The sequence below is a fragment of the Caloenas nicobarica genome, chromosome 2, assembly GCF_036013445.1.
Source record: "Caloenas nicobarica isolate bCalNic1 chromosome 2, bCalNic1.hap1, whole genome shotgun sequence".
In the NCBI taxonomy this organism is placed as follows: domain Eukaryota; kingdom Metazoa; phylum Chordata; class Aves; order Columbiformes; family Columbidae; genus Caloenas; species Caloenas nicobarica.
In genome coordinates, this window is record NC_088246.1 from 165,412,787 (window position 1) to 165,430,765 (window position 17,979).

General features: G+C 71.9%; 2 protein-coding genes across 12 annotated transcripts in view; both read left to right on the forward strand.

Annotated features, from left to right (window-relative positions):
* The window catches only part of PLEC (plectin), a 59,013-nt gene extending 58,613 nt beyond the window's left edge, over positions 1-400 (forward strand). For 10 of the 11 annotated variants that reach the window (XM_065628291.1, XM_065628294.1, XM_065628283.1 and 7 more), the window contains one exon: positions 307-397. The gene's annotated coding sequence lies outside the window, so the exon portion shown is untranslated. Of the gene's footprint in view, positions 1-48 lie in introns of all 11 variants that reach the window. The other variant, XM_065628284.1, reaches the window with a different exon arrangement.
* A 2,726-nt stretch (positions 401-3,126) lies between these two features.
* LOC135985066 (microtubule-actin cross-linking factor 1, isoforms 6/7-like) overlaps positions 3,127-17,979 on the forward strand; it is a 31,771-nt gene continuing 16,918 nt past the window's right edge. Inside the window, exons 1-16 of the mRNA XM_065627986.1 lie at positions 3,127-3,279; positions 4,286-4,365; positions 4,925-5,054; positions 11,877-12,047; positions 12,159-12,325; positions 12,684-12,843; positions 13,134-13,218; positions 14,203-14,432; positions 14,798-14,917; positions 15,091-15,192; positions 15,304-15,522; positions 15,724-15,927; positions 16,007-16,238; positions 16,391-16,617; positions 16,735-16,857; positions 17,499-17,600. Of these exons, the coding sequence (XP_065484058.1) occupies positions 3,127-3,279; positions 4,286-4,365; positions 4,925-5,054; positions 11,877-12,047; positions 12,159-12,325; positions 12,684-12,843; positions 13,134-13,218; positions 14,203-14,432; positions 14,798-14,917; positions 15,091-15,192; positions 15,304-15,522; positions 15,724-15,927; positions 16,007-16,238; positions 16,391-16,617; positions 16,735-16,857; positions 17,499-17,600 (2,505 nt within the window). The remainder of the gene's footprint in view (positions 3,280-4,285; positions 4,366-4,924; positions 5,055-11,876; positions 12,048-12,158; positions 12,326-12,683; positions 12,844-13,133; positions 13,219-14,202; positions 14,433-14,797; positions 14,918-15,090; positions 15,193-15,303; positions 15,523-15,723; positions 15,928-16,006; positions 16,239-16,390; positions 16,618-16,734; positions 16,858-17,498; positions 17,601-17,979) is intronic.

Here is a 17,979-nt window from a genome sequence, read left to right on the forward strand (position 1 = left end):
CGCATGAGGTTGATTTCCTGACACTGACCTGGCTTGGTGCTTTGACAGGCGTCCGCCAGAGCCCGCGCCGAGCTCAGCAGAGCCGGCGGTGCCCGCGCCTGGACCCCCCTTGCCAGCGAGGTTCTCAGGACCCTCTGGCTGTGGGACCCTCCGGCACGGGGGGGCCATGGGATGCCGCAGCAGCCCAGCGCTCTCGGTAGAAACCAGGCGCATCTCTGTAAACCCGGACTCCTTTTCCTGCTCCTGGTGCCTCCTCTGGTTTCCTCGCCGGCGCTGTGCCGCGGTAACGCGCTCTCTCTCTGGCAGACGTCTCTTTCCAGTCCCACTCGTGACGTCCCCGCGCCGCTGGGCGAGTTCCTCAGCTGGGTCTCCACCGTCGGCAAGTCGTGGATGGGCGCCAGGGAAGCCCAGGACGCGGCGGCTCCACGGCCGCACTCGCCGGCACAGGTAACACCGACCTCCCCAACCTCCCCTGGAGCCGGGGATCCCCAACGCCGGGCGGGTGCAGGGGCTTTGCCGGATGCCGCGTTCTGCAGGGGTGACACCGAGGTGTCCAGGAGTGTGGTGTTCCTCCAAGCACAGTTTGGGGTGTGGTGAAGGTTTCCCAGCTGTGGCTGTGCCGGTGGGCGCGGGGCGGGCACATGGTGCTGCCGGCTGGGCTCAGTGGCTTCGTCTGATGGAGCAGCCCCCCCATCTCATCCCCCCGTCTCATCCCATCTTCTCTGTCCGCTCTGTTGTAGTGTGGCTGGATGTCCATCCCACCTCCCCTCACTGCTGCCACGCCCGGCACGGCCGGCACCGCACCTGAGGACGCTGGGACGCGCTCCCCTTCCCTTGGCGCTTGCCAGATTCCCCGGGCAGGGACCAGGGGCCGCGCTGCAGAGGTGGGGGGGCTGTCCCGGTGCCCCCCAGCCCCTGGCAGCGCCCACCCCCTGGCCCCCGCCGCGCTGCACCGGGCCCTGGGCAGGGGCTGAAGCAATAAGTGACACAGTGACGGTGACACCGCGCCAGCCCCGCACGGGGCCCGGAGCCCCCAGGACCCCCGCGTGGTAGCCTGGCCCCCCCTCGCCCCATGTGTCCCCAGTGTCCCCCTCCCCAGGAACGGCGTCCGGCGCGGTGCCGCGGCTCAGCCACGACCTCCACAGCTCCTCTCCTCCTTCGCCTGCTCTCATCGCCACGTGTCCATCCACTCATGTTACTCCTCCGCATTCATTATCATCATTAGTATTCTCATTACCCAGTTTTGCTTTTGCATGACACGCTGACGTGGGCGACTCTGCACCATGACCTGGTAAGCCGGGGCTCGGGGGGCCCCGCGCTCTGGACCCAGCATCACCCGGTGGGGCGGCTGGGGCTGATCCATGATCCAAAGCATCTTTTGGGGGCAAAACACTAAAACCTGAGCTGTACATATGGCGAAGTGTTTGTAAAACCTGCAGTCTGGGCCCAGGGCTCTCCACAGCGCGGTCAGTAAAAGATCTGATGAAACCAGCTCCGCGTGGTCTGTTCGCCCTCGGGGCTCCTCGCCGTGGCCGTGCTGCGGCCTCGGGCTCCCGGTGGCCTCCCGTCCGTGCCATGGGCTGTGGGTTGTGGTGGAGTGTGCCAGAGCACCGGGGGTCTCACCGGCACCAGAGCATCTGCCCGCACTGCTGCCCCGTGCCAGCGGGTCCCCGATTTGGGGATGAGGAGCGGTGGCTGGTGGTGCCGCAGCTTCCGCAGCTCTGGCGAGGCAGTGCCCGCTGTCCCTGGGGCGCCCGTGCCGTGTGTGCCGGGGCTGTGCCCGTGCCCGGGCTCTGCGCCGTGTGTCCCAGCGCTGCCGCAGGGCTGGGGGGATGGGGCTGCGCTGGCCCGGCAGCAGGCAGAGGGTTTGGTGGGAGCACCCGCGGCAAAGCCAGGAGACACCAGCACAGGTGCCTGCTCAGGCGGTTCCCGGCACTGCCTTGGATGGCTCCGGAATCTTCCCAGCCCCGTTAGCCGTGTGCCAGGAGCTCGGCCTGCGGCAGGGCCGGGTGCCGTGCCGGGGGCACCACAGCCACGTGGGATCCTGGAGGCAGCATCTGGGGCTGCAGGGCTATGCTGGGGGCTGCAGGTTGTGCCAGGAGCTTTGGGGCTGTGCCAAGGGTTGCGGGGCTGTGCCAAGGGTTGCAGGGCTGTGCCAGGGGCTGCAGGGCTATGCCGGGGGCTGCGCTGAGAGCTTTGGGGTCTGACCAGGGGCTGCGGGTTGTGTCGGGAGCTTTGGGGCTGTGCCAGGGTCTGTGGGTTGTGCTGGGAGCTGCAGTCTGTGCCGGGAGCAGCCGCGCCGGCCCCCAGCAGCCGCAGGGCAGATGGCAGCAGCGCGGGAGCCGTTAATTAATTACATTGTGCGTCCGCAATTAGCAGCAGGGCCCTGCCCTCCTGGCACTGGGGGGGTCCCAGGCTGCTGTACCCATGGGGGGCAGGACGGGCTGGGGTGTCCCTGCTTCCCCCCCGAGGCTGGACGCCCCTCACAACCCCTGAGACCACCAGGACCCTCTGCAGCCAGCGCCGAACCCCCGGCCCAGCTGCCACCACGGGCTGGAAACCCCCCGCCCCCCACATCTGTGGGTGAGGAACCCCCTGGTTCCTGCGCAGCCCCCAGGACCAGCGCCCTGGTGCCGAGGGGACCCCCCTCCCCATGCGCCCCCAGCCCCATGTCGGCCCCGGGCACAGGCGGAGCCGGGGCGGCGGGACCCAGCTGCAGCGCTGGCAAAGGGACAGGCCCTGGTGTGGGGCACAGGGGATGCGGTGGGGAGCGACACCCCCTAAATCCGGGCTGTCTGTGCCCCAGTGCTGTGGGGCCAGCCATGGGGCAGGCCGGTCGCCCAGCTGGGTGTCCCCCATCCGCAGAGCCGCTGCAGCCACCCTGTGCCACTTCATGTCACCCCCTGGACCCCCAAAGCCCCTTCCCATGGGCAGCGTCACCCTGGGGCGGCAGGAGCTGGGGACGTGCGGTGGCCTCTCGCTGTCCCCAGAGCTCCTCGGCAGGACGCTTGCCGTGCCGGCATGCTGCAGCTGAGCCAGGCTGCGCCGGGCCCCCCGCAGCCCCGCCGTGGGCACCATCCCCCCGCCCCAAGGGTTGTCACCGCGTGACTGGTGTCACCGTCAGCCATGGGTCCCTGCCCCGCTGCCGCAGCCACTCCGAGCGCGTCGTCCCTGTGGCTGCCAGCCCAAGCGGGGCCGCGGCAACCGGCTCAGCCCCCTGGCACACAGCGGTGCCAGCTCTGCGCTGGTGCCGCCCCGGGCACTGCTGGCTCCGGCACGGTGTGTGCCGCGCTGGGAACGCTCTGTACGGCGGCCACAAAGCCAGGGCGGCCTCTCCCACGGCCCCTCACCGGGCGCTGACCCTGCCATGGGGGGTGCTGCCCAGCACCGTGCCGCCCCGGCACAGAGCCCCCATGGCTGCACGGGGGTCCCCCCCTCGCCCCATGGAAATCCCAGTGTGCACTGGCCGGCACGAGCTGTGCCGGGGCTGGTGAACCCCCCCTGCAGTGGGGCCGGCGGTGGGGCCCAGCAGCCTTGGGGTGCTCCGAGCCACAGCAGCCACGGTGCTGCGACCGGTGACCCCTCCCGAGGCACCACACCACTGCTGTCAGGCGGCACCAAATCCGCGTGTTCCGGCCATCACGTCCCAGGGCGTGGGGACAGGATTTCTCGTCCCGGGTGCCATTGCTCCGTGCCATCCCCCGTGCGCCAGGGGTGCGCAGGGTTCAGCTCCTGACACTGGAAAAGCCCCAAACCAGGACGATCCCTCCCGCCTCCCCCCGTGTCCCGCCTGCCCCAGACCTGCCCCCCCTGGCCGTGCCGGAGCGTGGGGCCCGATCCTGAGTGTGGGGACAGGGCGGTTATGGGGACGGCGGGGACGAGGCGGTTGCACGGTGCAGCCCCAGCCACGCCGGGGGCAGTTTGCCGTGGCCACGGTTTGGGTTTAGCCGCGTGCCGGACCGTGGGCTCTGTGAGGGGGCAATATGGGGACACTGAGGAGCAGAAGGGGCCAAGGGGGCTGGCGGGTGTAGCTGGCAGCAAGTGAGACCTGGGAGAAACCCTGGGTAAAAACAGAGTCAGGAAATTCAGGAGAACTGCAGCATCCAGCGGTGCTCGTCCCGGCAGAGCTGAAGCCGCCGGTACTGGTGACGGCTGCGAGGCTGGAGCAGAGGGCAGAGCTGGGGGGTCTAGTCCCTGGGGGGACACAGTGACACCCTGAGACGTCCCCTGCCCTTCTGCCGGTCCCGACACCTCGTCCCCACCCATCCCTCTGCTCTCCTTGCAGACACGTGGCGCCGCGGCCAACGCTGGTGTCTCCGGAGGGAGCGTGGAGGAGTCGTCGCCGGACGGGGAGGATGTGGAGAGGTATGGGCACCATGCGCGTGCAATGGGCTCTGCACCACGATGGTGCAGCTGGGGCAAATCCTGCACCACCCCAGCTCTGGGTCCCCGCCGGGACGGGGAGGGCACAGGTCACACATGGGGCAGGGAGTGTCCCCCCGGGGACAGTGGGGGTGGGACAGGAGCAGCCACGGGCGCTAGGTCTGGGGACATGGGGACAGCGCTGGGCTTCTCTCCCTGACTGGGCTCAGGGAGCGGCACCAGCCGCAGAGCCGGCGGAGGCCGCAGCCCCGGGGCTGCTCCCCGTGTGGCGTCCCCTGCCAAGGGACACGCGGGGCTGGGGACGCTCGGGGGGCTCCACAAGGCCGGGGCAGATGTGACTGAGCGGCACCGGCCACGCCGGTGGCACGGGGAGCCAGGCCGGTGATGGGGACCCTGCGAGGGGGATCCTGGCGTCCAGACTGGCTGGGCGGTGGGGTGCGCGGGGTGTTGACGGATGGGGACACCTTCGGGGTCCCCATGTCCCTGGTCCCCAGTCCGGTGGAGCCATCCCCTTCCTGGCATGTCCCCGCTCTCTCGGCAGAGCCTGGCAGCGCGGCGAGCGGCCTCAGTGGAGGCTGGAGGTGCAGGAGCAGCTGCTGGCGCTGCGGCACTGGCTGGACGCGGTGGAGAAGCGGCTGCCGGCACTGCCGGAGCCTGGCGCGGCCCCGCAGGTAACAGGCTCGTTCCCGGGCGCGCGGCAGAGCCGCTCAGAGCCAGGCGGGACCCAGCCTGCGTCCCCACTGGTGAGGTCCTGGTCACCAAGAGGGAGGATGGTGGCAGCCAGGACACCCTTCGGCACAGCCCCGCAGACCTGCTGCTGACACCCGCGGGACAGACAAGGTCCCATGTCCCCGGTTCCTGCCCCCCAGCCTGGCAGCGCCCATGCAGGCCATGGCCCCCATAAGCCCCCGTCCCTGCTGACCCCTCATCAGTGCGCGCGGGGCCGCTGTCCCCATGGCCTGCGGGGCTGGTGGCAACGTTGCCTTGCAGCCTCAGTGGTGACAGGGCTGCCGGCTGCTCCAGGCTCAGCCACGGCCCTTGGCACCGCTGCCCCGTGGTGTGTTTGGCCATGCAAGGGGGGTGCGGCTGTGCACAGAGTGTGCAGCCGTGCATGAAATGTGCAGCCGTGCAAGGGGGGTGCAGCCGTGCACAGACTGTGCGGCCGTGCAAGGCGGGAGTGCAACCATGCAAGGGGTGTGCAGCTGTGCATGGGGGGGGTGTGCAGCTGTGCACAAGGGATGTGCAGCCGTGCATGGAGCGGGGCATGCAGCGTGCACAAAGGGTGCAGCCACGTCGTCCTGCTCTGGCGAGGGCTGTGCAGCTGTACAAGGGGTGTGCAGCCATGCATGGGGGGCTGTGCAGCTGTGCAAGGGGTGTGCAGCCATGCATGGGGGGTGTGCAGCTGTGCAAGGGGTGTGCAGCCATGCATGGGGGGCTGTGCAGCTGTGCAAGGGGTGTGCAGCCATGCATGGGGGGTGTGCAGCTGTGCAAGGGGTGTGCAGCCATGCATGGGGGGTGTGCAGCTGTGCAAGGGGTGTGCAGCCATGCATGGGGGGCTGTGCAGCTGTGCACAAGGTGTGCAAGCACGCACAGGGAGTGTGCAGCCACACCAGGGTGTGCAGCCGTGTCCCCCGGCCCGGGCATGTGCAGCGCTGTCCCCACCATCCAGCCCTCACGTGTCCCTCGGCTCGCTGCCCCCGGCCTGGAGCCGGGAGAGCACCAGCGTGTCCTTCTCCGGCACAGGCCACCGGCTCCCGTCACCCAGCTGCGCCGAACGGCAGCGGCAGCACCAGCGGTGGGGGCTGCCCCGCTGGCCCCTCCTTGCTGCCCCACGATCAGTCCCTCGCCGGCTCCTTTTGTTCGGGCTGGGCAGCACGCGGGCTCCCTGCGCACACATGACGGCACAAACTGAAAGGGCCATTCATCCCGCCCGGGCGCAGACAAAGCCGAGGCCGAGCAGAAACCGCCCGGCTCCCGGGATCTGAGGCTGCGGATTCCGGCCGCCGCTCTCGCTGCTGCCCCGCGTTGGGCTCCGGTGCCCGGGGCACCTGCGCCGCCCCCAGCGGTACCCGGGGCTGCAGAGCGTGCCAGCCTGGCTCGGGCGGCCGTGTGGGGCGGCAGGCAGCGCGGCGCTCCACCAAAGCAGCCGCCTCGTTGCCCCCTGCCCAGCCCCTGCCGCGCGGTGCCACAGGGTGCCCGGGGAGCTGCACCGGTGCGGTGGCTGCGCCCGGGGGTCCCGATCCTCGTGTGTGTTCCCTTGGAGCAGCGGGGAGGGGGTGGCAGCTGCGCTGCTGGACTGGGGCCTTGTGGGGCTGGGGGCAGCAGGTGAGGGGAGCAGCCCCCCATGTCAGCCCGCCACGCCAGCCCCCCACACCAGCCCCCCTTTGCGGTGCTCAGCGCGGCAGCATCGCCCCAGCACAGAGGCAGCCGGGAGCGCGCGGGGGCTCAGTGCCGTCCGCCGGGCGCAGGACCCACCTGGTTGGCCCAGTTCACCCGGGGGGTCCGTGCGCCGGCAGGGCCCCCGCGCACACAGGCGGCGGGTGCTGAGCTCCTCGGCAGCGGGCCGGCGCTGGGCCGAGCGGGGTGGGCGATGCGGTGCCGCAGAGAGCCCGGGTTATGCTAATTCCCCGCAGCGTCCCCGGCAGCCGAGTAGACAAAGCCCCCGGCCCCTCCGCCTGCGGCTTTCAGGAGAGCCCAAGGGAGCCCCATCCATCAGCACAGCGCGACGCTCCCCGCAGCGGCCCCCGCGCCGGGGAATCCGCTGCTTCGTGTGGGGCAGAACCCCCGGCCTTGCAGGGTCCAGCCGCCGAGGACGGGGTCACACCACCTGCACCCCGCGCTGGAGCAGCCCCTGCCCGGCACCTCTGGCAGCCCCTTGTGCCCCCCGGCGCCCCTGCGCCCGGGGCAGCGCAGGAGGGTCCCCGGGCTCAGGCGGCGGCTTCGCAGCAGCATCACGGCCCCATCCCTGCCGCGCCGTGCCAGGCCCGGCCAGGGACACCAGGCACCCCACGGCAGACGGGGAGCGGGGCTGTGACCCCTGTGACCGCGGCAGCGCTGTGACCCAGGGGCTGGAGAGGGTGTGGGGGTCAGTGCACCCCAGAGGGGCTGTGCTGCTGTGGGGCGGTGTCCCTGTGGGGCGGTGTCCCTGTGGGGCTGTGCTGCCGTGGGGCTGTGTCCCTGTGGGGCTGTGCCGCCGTGGGGCTGTGTCCCTGTGGGGCTGTGTCCCTGTGGGGCAGTGCCGCCGTGGGGCTGTGTCCCTGTGGGGCAGTGCCGCCGTGGGGCAGTGCCGCCGTGGGGCTGTGTCCCTGTGGGGCAGTGCCGCCGTGGGGCAGTGCCGCCGTGGGGCTGTGTCCCTGTGGGGCAGTGCCGCCGTGGGGCAGTGCCGCCGTGGGGCTGCGGGAGCGAGCCCGCAGGCGATGCCGTGCGCTGCCGGCTGCGGGTCAGGGCCGGGCCGGTGCCGGGGCCGGTGCCGGTGCCGGGGCCGGTGCGGGAGCAGGTGCGGGCCGGTGGGGGCCGGTGTGGGGGTGTCCGCGCTGCCGCCCCGGGCAGCGCCGGGCGGGGCGGGCGGTGGGAACGGCGCCGCTCCCCTCCCCCTGCCCGGGATGGCTGCGAGTCCCCGGGGGTTTCCCCGGTAACGGCGGCGTCCGGCGCGCAAAGGGTTAACGCGGCCGTATTGTATCGGCGGGGGGTGCGGCGGGGTCAGCCCTGCGCGCCGAGCCGGGCCGTGCGGGGCCGTGCCGAGCCGTGCCGAGCCCAGCGGTGCCGAGCCGGAGGGTCCCGCCCGCCCGGTCCCCCCGGGTCCCCCGGGTCCCCCCGCACCGCGGGGCGCAGCGCACAAAGGCGGCGACGGGGCCGGGGCGGGCGATGCCCGGGCGGCGGTGACGGGGACCGAGTGCCGCTCCGCTCCGCCGCCGGCTCGGCCCCGCCATGGCCCGGCGGCGCGGCCGGTAGCGGGGGCGGCGGAGCCCCCCGGCCCGGCCCCGGCCCATGGACGCCCGGCTCTGCCGAGGGGTGAGTGCGGGGACGGCCCGGGCGGGTCCCTGCGCGTGGGGGGCGGCGGGACCGGCGCTGCGGGGGTCGGGGGGAGGCGGCCGGTGGTGCCCCGGGTCGCGGTGCTGGTGCGGGGTGTCCCCGAACCGCCGCTCTCCTGCCCGCTGGCTCTGGGTGCTGCCCCGTGGGGACCCGGCCACGCGGGTCGAGTGGGGCTCACAGGGACACCGTGCGTGGGGCCGGCGTGTCAGGGCCCGTGTGAGGTGCAGCCGCGTGTGTGCACAGACAGCGTGCACCGGGGCCGTGGTGTGTGTGCACAGACAGCGTGCAACAGGATTATGGTGTGTGTGCACAGACAGCGTGCACCGGGCCCGTGGTGTGTGTGCACAGACAGCGTGCAACGGGGCCATGGTGTGTGTGCACAGACAGCGTGCAACGGGGCCATGGTGTGTGTGCACAGACAGCGTGCACCGGGGCTGTGGTGTGTGTGCACAGACAGCGTGCACCGGGGCCGTGGTGTGTGTGCACAGACAGCGTGCACCGGGGCCGTGGTGTGTGTGCACAGACAGCGTGCACCGGGGCCGTGGTGTGTGTGCACAGACAGCGTGCACCGGGGCTGTGGTGTGTGTGCACAGACAGCATGCACCGGGGCCGTGGTGTGTGTGCACAGACAGCGTGCACCGGGGCCGTGGTGTGTGTGCACAGACAGCGTGCACTGGGACTGTGGTGTGTGTGCACAGACAGCGTGCACCGGGACTGTGGTGTGTGTGCACAGACAGCGTGCAACGGGACTATGGTGTGTGTGCACAGACAGCGTGCACCGGGACTGTGGTGTGTGTGCACAGACAGCGTGCACCGGGGCCGTGGTGTGTGTGCACAGACAGCGTGCAACGGGACTGTGGTGTGTGCCCCGGTGTGCAGGGCTCGCCGTGTGCACCTGCTCGGGGTGCTCCGGCCTGCACGGTGTCTCCCCGCCGTGGGTACATGCACCTGTGGAGCAGCTGCCCCCCAGCCCTGTCGCGTGTGTGCAGATTGGGGTGTCGTGGGTCCCCCCGTGGGGTGGTGCCGGGTCTCTGCGCGGTGCGTTGCAGGGCAGGGTGGGTGCGCGTGGGGCACGGTGTCTGTGTGTGCAGCTCGGTGTCCGCTGTGGTGTCTATGCGTGCCGTGTCCGTGTGTCCAGTGCGGTGTCTATGCGTGCGGTGTCTGCATGTCCGGTGCAGTGGTGTCCGTGTGTCCGGTGCGGTGTCCGTGTGTGCACAGTCCCGCTGCGGGGGGTGCATGTGTGGGGTGTGTGCGTGGCCGGGGGGTGTGTACGGCGTGTCCACGCTGTGTGGGTGCGTGGGGAGGGGGGTCCGCGTGCAGGCAGAGCCCCAGCCCGGGGGATCACTGCGGGGCGGGCAGGGGGTGTGTGTGCATGTACAGGTGGGTGTGGGTGGGTGGACACGTGCACAAGGGTGGGCGCCACGCGCCGGGCGCGGGGTCTGGGTGACGGGTCAGGGTGCAGGCAGCAGCAGTGGGTCAGGGTGCAGGCAGTGGTGTGTCTGGGTGCAGGCAGCAGGAGGTCAGAGCGCAGGCAGCGGTGCAGGCAGCAGCAGTGGGTCAGGGTGCAGGCAGCGGTGTGTCTGGATGCAGGGAGCAGCTGGTCCAGTTGCAGGCAGCGGTGTGTCTGGGCGCAGGCAGCAGCCGTTGGTCCGGTTGCAGGCAGCGCTGCGGCAGGGCTCTGGCAGGGGGCTGGCGTGGGAGGGTCCTGCCGGCTGGCGCGGGGGATTTATGGCTGCGGCAGTGCCGGCAGGGTGGGAGCTGCCTGCTGCCTGCTGGGGGTGCCGCAGACGGCCCCCCGGCCCCGCTCCCCCAGCAGACCCCCGGCCGCCTTTGTGGGCCCTGCGGCCAGATGGCTCCTTTCTCCCAGCCCTGCGGCCGCCGGGTTAATCTAACGGCACAAAGCGCTGCCGGTCAGAGCATCTGCCTGTCTGCCCGGCGCTGCCTCCGGTGCCCTTCGTTTACTCGCCTGCTAATGAGACGCATGCCTGCCGTGCAGGGACGCACACCCTGAGCGGTGGCAACGCCACGAGTCCCTCGGGGTCCCCTCCCTCCGCTTGGCCCTGGGTGACACCAGCGCCTCGTCCCTTCTTGTTCCCAGGCCCCAGCTCTCAGCAGCCCTTTGCCTGGGGGGGCTGGGACCCCCAGGCCCTGTGAGGGGTTTGGCAGCACCAGCAGCCGCCGGGGCAGAGGTGCAGCGGGAGCGGGGCCGGGAGGGTGACCCGGGTGCAGGACGGGGTCCGGGTGCCGTGCGGCCCCGCGGTGGCTCCGATAACGCGCGTCCTCCTGGCTTGTTTCAGGCCAGGATTTGAGGGGGGGGCCCGGCGCCCGTGCCCGCGCCATGGGGAACTCGGTGAGCCGGCCCAGCTGCCTGGGCGAGAAGAGCCGGCGGCCGGATGAGCTCCTCCGGGAGCTGCCGCGCCACGACCTGGGGCTGGACGCGGGGCAGCCGCCCGGCAGGAGCATCACGGAGGCCTGGCCGGCGCTGCCGGAGAAGCCGCCGGTGGAGAACGGCTGGAGCGCGGTGTCCGGTGTCCGGAGCCGCCCGGGCAGCCCCGTGCTGAAGCGCAGCCAGTCGGAGGTGACGGTGCAGAACGGCAGCTCGGCCTGTGTCCCGCTGCGGGGACAGGGGCAGGCGGGGGGCGCAGCCTGGACACCCCCCCGGGCCGGCGTCCCCCGCGGCGCCTGGTCCTGGAAACCTGTCACCACGCGGGAGGTGACGGAGGTGACGGAGGTGACCGAGACCATCGTGACGGAGATCGTGGAGGTGACCGAGTACCCGGCCGGCGAGAAGGGCGGCGAGCCCCTGGTCACCCGGACGGTCACGGTGCTGACGGAGCACGTGGGGGAGCCGGCGGCCGGCGGCCGCTGCGGACAGACGGACACCGCAGAGGTGACTGCGGGGCAGGGCCCCTCGCTGCGGGGATGCCGTGCCGGCCCCATGCCGCGGGGCGGCTCTGCCAGCGCCGTCGTGTCCCCACACGAGTCTCAGCCTTCGTCTCCCTTCGGGGCGGCGCTGGGGACCAGCCCGGTGCGGGGGGACGGGGCCGTCCCCTCCCTGTGCCACGGCTCGTGGGGGTGCGCAGGGTGCGGGGTGTGCAGACCCCGCTCGGGGACCCCCTGGCAGTGCTGAGTCCTTCGGCCCCATGGAGGAGGAGTGTGGGTCTGTGAGAGCCCGTCCTGCCACAGCCCGGCCGATGGGCAAGCGGGGGACACGGGGGCTGCGTGAGGGACACGGGACACGGGGCTGCACGGCGGACATGGGGGCCACGGGGCTGTGTGGGGGCCATGGGGGCCGTGTGAGGGACATGGGGCAGGACCTGGGCTGGGCGGGTCCCTCTGCCCCCTGCATTGTGTCCTGGATAGAGCATCACGGGGAGGAGCAGCCCAGCCCCACGGCTGCCCCACGGCTGCCCCACAGCTGCCCCTGCCCGCCCGGGCGGCTCAGCCACCTCTCTTGGCAGGTGTCCCCGCGGGCTGTCCCCGTCCCCGAGGAGGCAGCGGGCGCGGAGCGAGGGCAGGACACACCAGAGAGCCTCCTGGCGTGGGTGGCCGACATGGAGGAGCTGGTGAGGAACCAGAAGCCGCCGTCGGCCGAGGTGAAGGTCGCCAAGGCCCAGCTGGAGGAGCAGAAGGTGGGCGGATGGGGCTGGTGCGGCCCCGCGGGGATTAAGGGCCCAGGGCGGATGGCGCGGCCGTCCCGGGGTGCGGGAGGGGGGTCCCAGGCGCTGCCCCCTGCCTTGCAGCTCCTGAGGCGGCTGCTGGAGGAGCGGCGGCCACGCATGGAGCTGGTGCTGCAGGACCGGCCCGTGCCGCCGGCACACGGCACCGGCACGGCGGCGCCCGAGGGGACCGGCAGCCGCCACGGCCTCGGGGAGCGCTGGGACGAGCTGATGCAGGAGGCTGAAGCCAGGTGGGTTGGGGGCGGGCAGGAGCTGCCTGCACCGACTCTGTGGGCAGGAGCTGCCGCATCCCCGCATCCATGCATCCCCACGTCCCCGCGTCCCCACGTCCCCGTGTCCCCGTGTCCCCAGCCCTCGCCAGGACATGGTGGGACCGTCAGCCCGGGCACCGGCAGCCTGTCCTTGGGTGCTCCCAGCACTGCCTCGCCCCTCGCATTCAGAGGGGCAGATTTGGGGTGGGGAGCGCCCCAGATGTGGCAGGGGGACCCCAGCTGTGGGAACTGCCCACCCAGCTGCGGTGGCTGGGACAGAGGAGGCGCCTGGGCCGGGGCTGTCGCCCTCCTGGCTCACCCGGCCCTCCCGGCACAGGTACGGCCGCCTGGAGAGGATCCTGCCGGCGGCACAGGCCTTCCAGGAGGCCGTGGACTCCTTCCAGGAGTGGCTTGGTGCCACCGAGCGGCAGCTGGCCCAGCTGTGGCACGCCAATGGCTGCGCCGGCCGCGTGCAAGACGCCCACCGGCAAACCCAGGTCTGGGCCGCGCTGGGCACGGGGGGCTCGGGCACCCACCGCGCTGGCACAGGGTGGGCTCGGGCACCCACCGCGCTGGCACAGGGTGGGCTGGGGTGCCCACCGTGGTACGGGGTGGGCTGGGGCACCATTGTGGTGTGGGTGGGCAGGGCGAGCGCGGCACAGCGGGGCAGGGGGGCCACAAGCGGGGCTGTGGGGAGGGCTGGGGGTGGCTGCGGGGACAGGGATGCCGGGGGTGCCGGGGGAACAGCGCGGTGGCCGTTGCTGCCACGGGAGCCACTCTCGGGCAGGCCCTGTGCGAGGAGATCCGCGGGCGGCTGGGAGAGCTGGACGGCGCCCTGGAGAGCGGGCAGCGGGTCCTGGACATGGTGACAGGCGAGTGGGCTCCGCTGGCGGTGCCGGTGCCAGCTGGGACCGCGGCCACCCCGGGTGTCCTGGGGGGCTCCGGTCCCATGGCGTCGCTGGTGGGATCGCAGCGTCCCACGGATCTAGAGGGACTGGGGAGTCTGGCACAGTGGGACAGGCTGTACCAACAGAGGGGACAGTGAGGAACTGGAATTTCAGCTCTGGTGGAGTCTCGGGGAGCAGGAGAGGGGTGGGTGCGGGGGTTGGGACAGGGGGGTGTCATGGGAGAGGGACAGCGTGAGTGCAGCAGGTCCCTGGCCCCAGAGATGGTGTCAGTGCAGCAGGTCCCTGGCCTCAGGGACGGTGTTGGTGCAGCAGGTCCCTGGCCCTGGGGACGCCGACTGTGGCAGGTCCCTGGCCCCGGGGATGGTGTCAGTGCAGCAGGTCCCTGGCCCCCGGGGATGGTGTCAGTGCAGCAGGTCCCTGGCCCCGGGGATGGTGTTGGTGCGGCAGGTCCCTGGCCTCAGGGATGGTGTCAGTGCAGCAGGTCCCTGGCCCCGGGGTTGGTGTCGGTGCAGCAGGTCCCTGGCCCCGGGGTTGGTGTCGGTGCGGCAGGTCCCTGGCCTCAGAGATGGTGTTGGTGCAGCAGGTCCCTGGCCTCAGGGATGGTGTCGGTGCAGCAGGTCCCTGGCCCCGGGGATGGTGTTGGTGCAGCAGGTCCCTGGCCTCAGAGATGGTGTTGGTGCAGCAGGTCCCTGGCCTCAGGGATGGTGTTGGTGCAGCAGGTCCCTGGCCTCAGGGATGGTGTTGGTGCAGCGGGTCCCTGGCCTCAGGGATGGTGTTGGTGCAGCAGGTCCCTGGCCCCGGGGATGGTGTTGGTGCAGCAGGTCCCTGGCCCCGGGGATGGTGTTGGTGCAGCAGGTCCCTGGCCTCAGGGATGGTGTTGGTGCAGTGGGTCCGGGTCCCGGGGCCGCCGGCTGCAGCAGCGCTGATGTGGCCGCGGTGCCGCCGCAGGGGAGGAGGCGCAGCTGGCGCAGGAGAAGCTGGATTCGCTGAGGATGCGGTACCTGATCGCCGGGCAGAGCTGCGCCGACACGGAGCAGCGGCTGGCACAGACGCTGGAGGCCTCGTCCCGCCTGGGCTCTGCGCAGGAGGAGCTGGCACCGTGGCTGTGCCGCCTGGAGCAGGAGCTGGGCTGCGGGGACGGCCGGGAGCCCCCGCTCGGCACCGGTGACAGGGAGAAGGTGTGGGACACAGGGCTCTGGGAACTGTCACCCTCTGTCCCCTCCACCCAGCCCCACGGTGGTGCTGCCTGCGGTGGGAGATGGGCGGTGGGGGCTGGAGGGACACGGTGCATGGGACGCACCAGGTTGTGGCAGAAGCTCCCGCCCCAACCAGCGGCTGATGTGCCGGTGTCCCAGTGAGGAGTCCTGGTGTGGCTGATATCCCTGCTGCTGTGGTTGATGGCTTCTCCTCTCTCCTCTCCTCTCCCTCTCCTCTCCCTCTCCTCTCCCTCTCCTCTCCCTCTCCTCTCCCTCTCCTCTCCCTCTCCTCTCCCTCTCCTCTCTCTCCTCCCCTCTCTTCTCCCCTCTCCTCTCCTCCCCTGCAGTTTGAGCAGCTCCTGGACTCCCAGCTGTCCCGCGTGGCCGCACTGGCCGAGCGGCTGGAAGCCATCGGGCAGGTGCAGCTGGATGCGCAGGCGCTGCGCTCGCAGCTCGCCGACCAGAAGGTGGGTCTGCAGCGCCGGTTCCCGCACCCCAAAGGGCACCCCGGAGTCCCCTGGAGTCCCCAGGGACGCTGGCTCCACGTCCCCTGCACCGGGCTCTGCTGGCCACCGTGTCACGCATGCGTGGAGCTGCCGGGGGCTCTGCAGGACCTGGCACCGCGCGTTTCTCTCTGCAGCTGCTCTCGGCTGAGATCCTGCAGCAGTGCGGGCTGGTGGAGCGGCTCCTGGCGCTGGCAGAGCCGCTGCTGCGGCGCTGCCCCGATGCTCTGCACCTCCAGGTGAGTGGCCGTGCCAGGGCTGCACCGGCAGGGATGCTACCGGCACCGGGGAACGGCCGTGCCTGTGTCCCCAGCCCCCCGGGACGCCCCGGTGATGCCCCGTCCCCGCAGACCTCGGTGCAGGCGCTGCGGGAGCGCGCGGAGCAGCTGTCTGCGCGCAGCGGGGCGTGCGCCGTGCGGCTGGAGCACGCCCAGGCCCTGCTCGCCCAGTTCGCCGAGGCGCACGCGGAGCTGTCGCCCTGGCTGGACGAGACGCAGGGGCTGGGCGTGCAGCTCGCCCCCAACGCCATCAGCTACGAGGCCTTCAAGGAGCAGCAGGCGCTGCTGCAGGTGAGGGTGGGGACACGGGGACACGAGGACACGCGGGGTCGGGAGCAGAGGCCGCGGTGCCGTGTGTGCCCGCGATGTGACGGGCTGGGGCACCCGACGTGCATGAGCAGTGTCTGCTGTGAGCAGAGCTGGGGCGCAGGGTCGGTGTGGTGAGCACCGGGGTGCACCGGGGCACGTCCCCACGGCCGTTGCTCTGTGCAGTGCCTGCGCGAGGCCATCGCCGAGCACCGGCCGCTGATGGGGAAGCTGCAGCGCGTCTCGGCACAGCTGGAGGAGCTGAGCCCGGAGCAGGGAGCCCCGTTCCGGCAGCGCTGGCGGGAGGCGGAGGAGCGGTATGGCCACATCCGCGAGCATGTGGGACAGGCGGCCGCGCTGCTGGAGGATGCTCTGCCGCGGTACAGCCAGGTAGGGGCTGGCAGTGGGGGCTGGTGTCCCTTGGGGTGTCCCTGGGGTGTCCCCTCCAGTGACCAGGCCCTTTTGGCAGCTGACGGAGCGCATGGACCTGCTGCGGGAGTGCCTGGAGCGGCTGCAGAGCCGCCTGCAGAGCCAGCCCCCGCTGCGCGGCGACGCAGCCCAGCTGCGCGAGCGGCTGCGCGAGAACAGCCTGGTCCTGGCCGAGCTGGACAAGCTGGGGGCGGCCCTGGAGACGGTGCAGGCGCAGGGCGGTGAGCTGCTGGCCAGCATGCCGGCGGCAAACTCGGATGCCGCTGCCAGAGGTACCGGCACAGGGGGTCCAATGCCTCCCCGGGGGTGGCTGTGCTGTGCACGGCAGCATGTCCCTGCCCTGGGGCGTCCCGTGGGGCCGTGTCCGTGCTCGGGGCTGTGTCGGGGGGTCCCTGGCCGAGCCCCGTCCCCCTTGTTCCCGCAGGGATCCAGGAGCGGACAGCGCAGCTGCTGGCGCAGTGGGGCTGCCTGCACGGCCACTGCCGGGACCAGGAGCGGCGGCTGCGGGAGCTGCTGGCCCTGGCTGAGCGCTTCTGGCACGGCCTGGCCGAGCTGGCGCTGGCGCTGAGCGACACCCAGCAGCTGGTGCTGGGGCTGGAGGAGGCCGGCGGTGAGCCCGAGGCCATCCGCGCGCGGCTGCGCACCATGCAGGTACGGGCTGGGGGGATGGAGGGCCACCGCGGCACGGGCGGTGCCACAGCACGGGCAGCACCGCGGCACAGGCAGCACCACAGCACAGGCAGCCCCACGGCACCATCCTGGCTGCAGGCGCTGCGGGAGGAGATCGACTCGCTGCAGGGGGAGCTGGACGCACTGGGCAGCCTGGGCGTGGAGCTGATGTCCTCCTGCGGGGACCCCGACAAGCCCGACGTCACCAAGAGCCTGGACGATGTGAGTGGCAGCGGGTGCAGCACGGGACGGGCTGTCCCTGCAGTGGGGGTGGGCATGTGGCCCCCAGACCCCGTGTCCCCTGGGTGTCCCCTGGGTGTCCCCGGGCTGGGCTGGAGCGGGGGTGGCTGTCCCTGGCAGGTTTCCCTGCACAAGGGACCGTGTCCCTGCGCAGCCTCACACCCCGCACCGCTGCCCACCAGCCCCTGCACCCGCGGCAGTGCTGGCTGCTGCCTCCTGCACCCAGTGCTGCTGCGCCGGCCTGGGCGGTGCCACTGACCCCCATGTGTCCAACTCCCCCGCGGTGCCCGTGACCCCCATGTCCCCAACCCCCGTGTGGTGCCACTGACCCCCATGTCCCCAGCTCCCAAGCGGTGCTGCTGACCCCTGCGCCCCTGACCCCACATGGTGCTGATGCTGACCCCTGTGCCCATGACCCCCACACAGTGCCCTTGAGCCCGTGTGGTGCCCTTGACCCCTGTACCTCTGACCCCGCACGGTGCCGCTGACCCTGACCCTGTGTGGTGCCGCTGACGCTGACCTCACGCAATGCCCTTGACCCTGGTGCCCCTGACCCTGCGTGGTGCCGCTGACCCTGGTGCCCTGACCCTGCGCGGTGCCGCTGACCCCCGGCCCTGCCGCAGCTCTACTCCTCCTGGCACAGCCTGAGCGCGGTGTGGACGGAGCGGAGCGGCCGCCTCGAGGAGCAGCTCCAGGCCGCCCTTGGCTACCAGGACACCGTGCAGGTGGGGGCCGCGCGGGCAAACCCCCCCACAGGGACCTGCTCCCCCCCCGTCACCCTCCTGTCCCTGCTTGGGGTGTCAGGGGCTGTGGGGCCACTGCGGTGTCCCTGGGCACAGCTCAGGCGGGACCCAGCCATGGGGCTGGCAGGGCAGCGGGGCAGGGGACAGCGGGGTGGCCGTGCCTGTGTTCCAGCGTGATGTGCCCAGATGGTGACGTGTCCCTTGGTGGTGACAGGGCTGGAGCGCCCTTGACCTGTGTCCCTGCCCTCCCCGGGGACCACGGCGGCTCCTGGCCCCGCGTCTGGTGTGGGGCTGCAGAGCACAGGGGAGCACAACTGCACCCCGGGGGACATGGCTGCACCCCGGGGGACATGGCTGCACC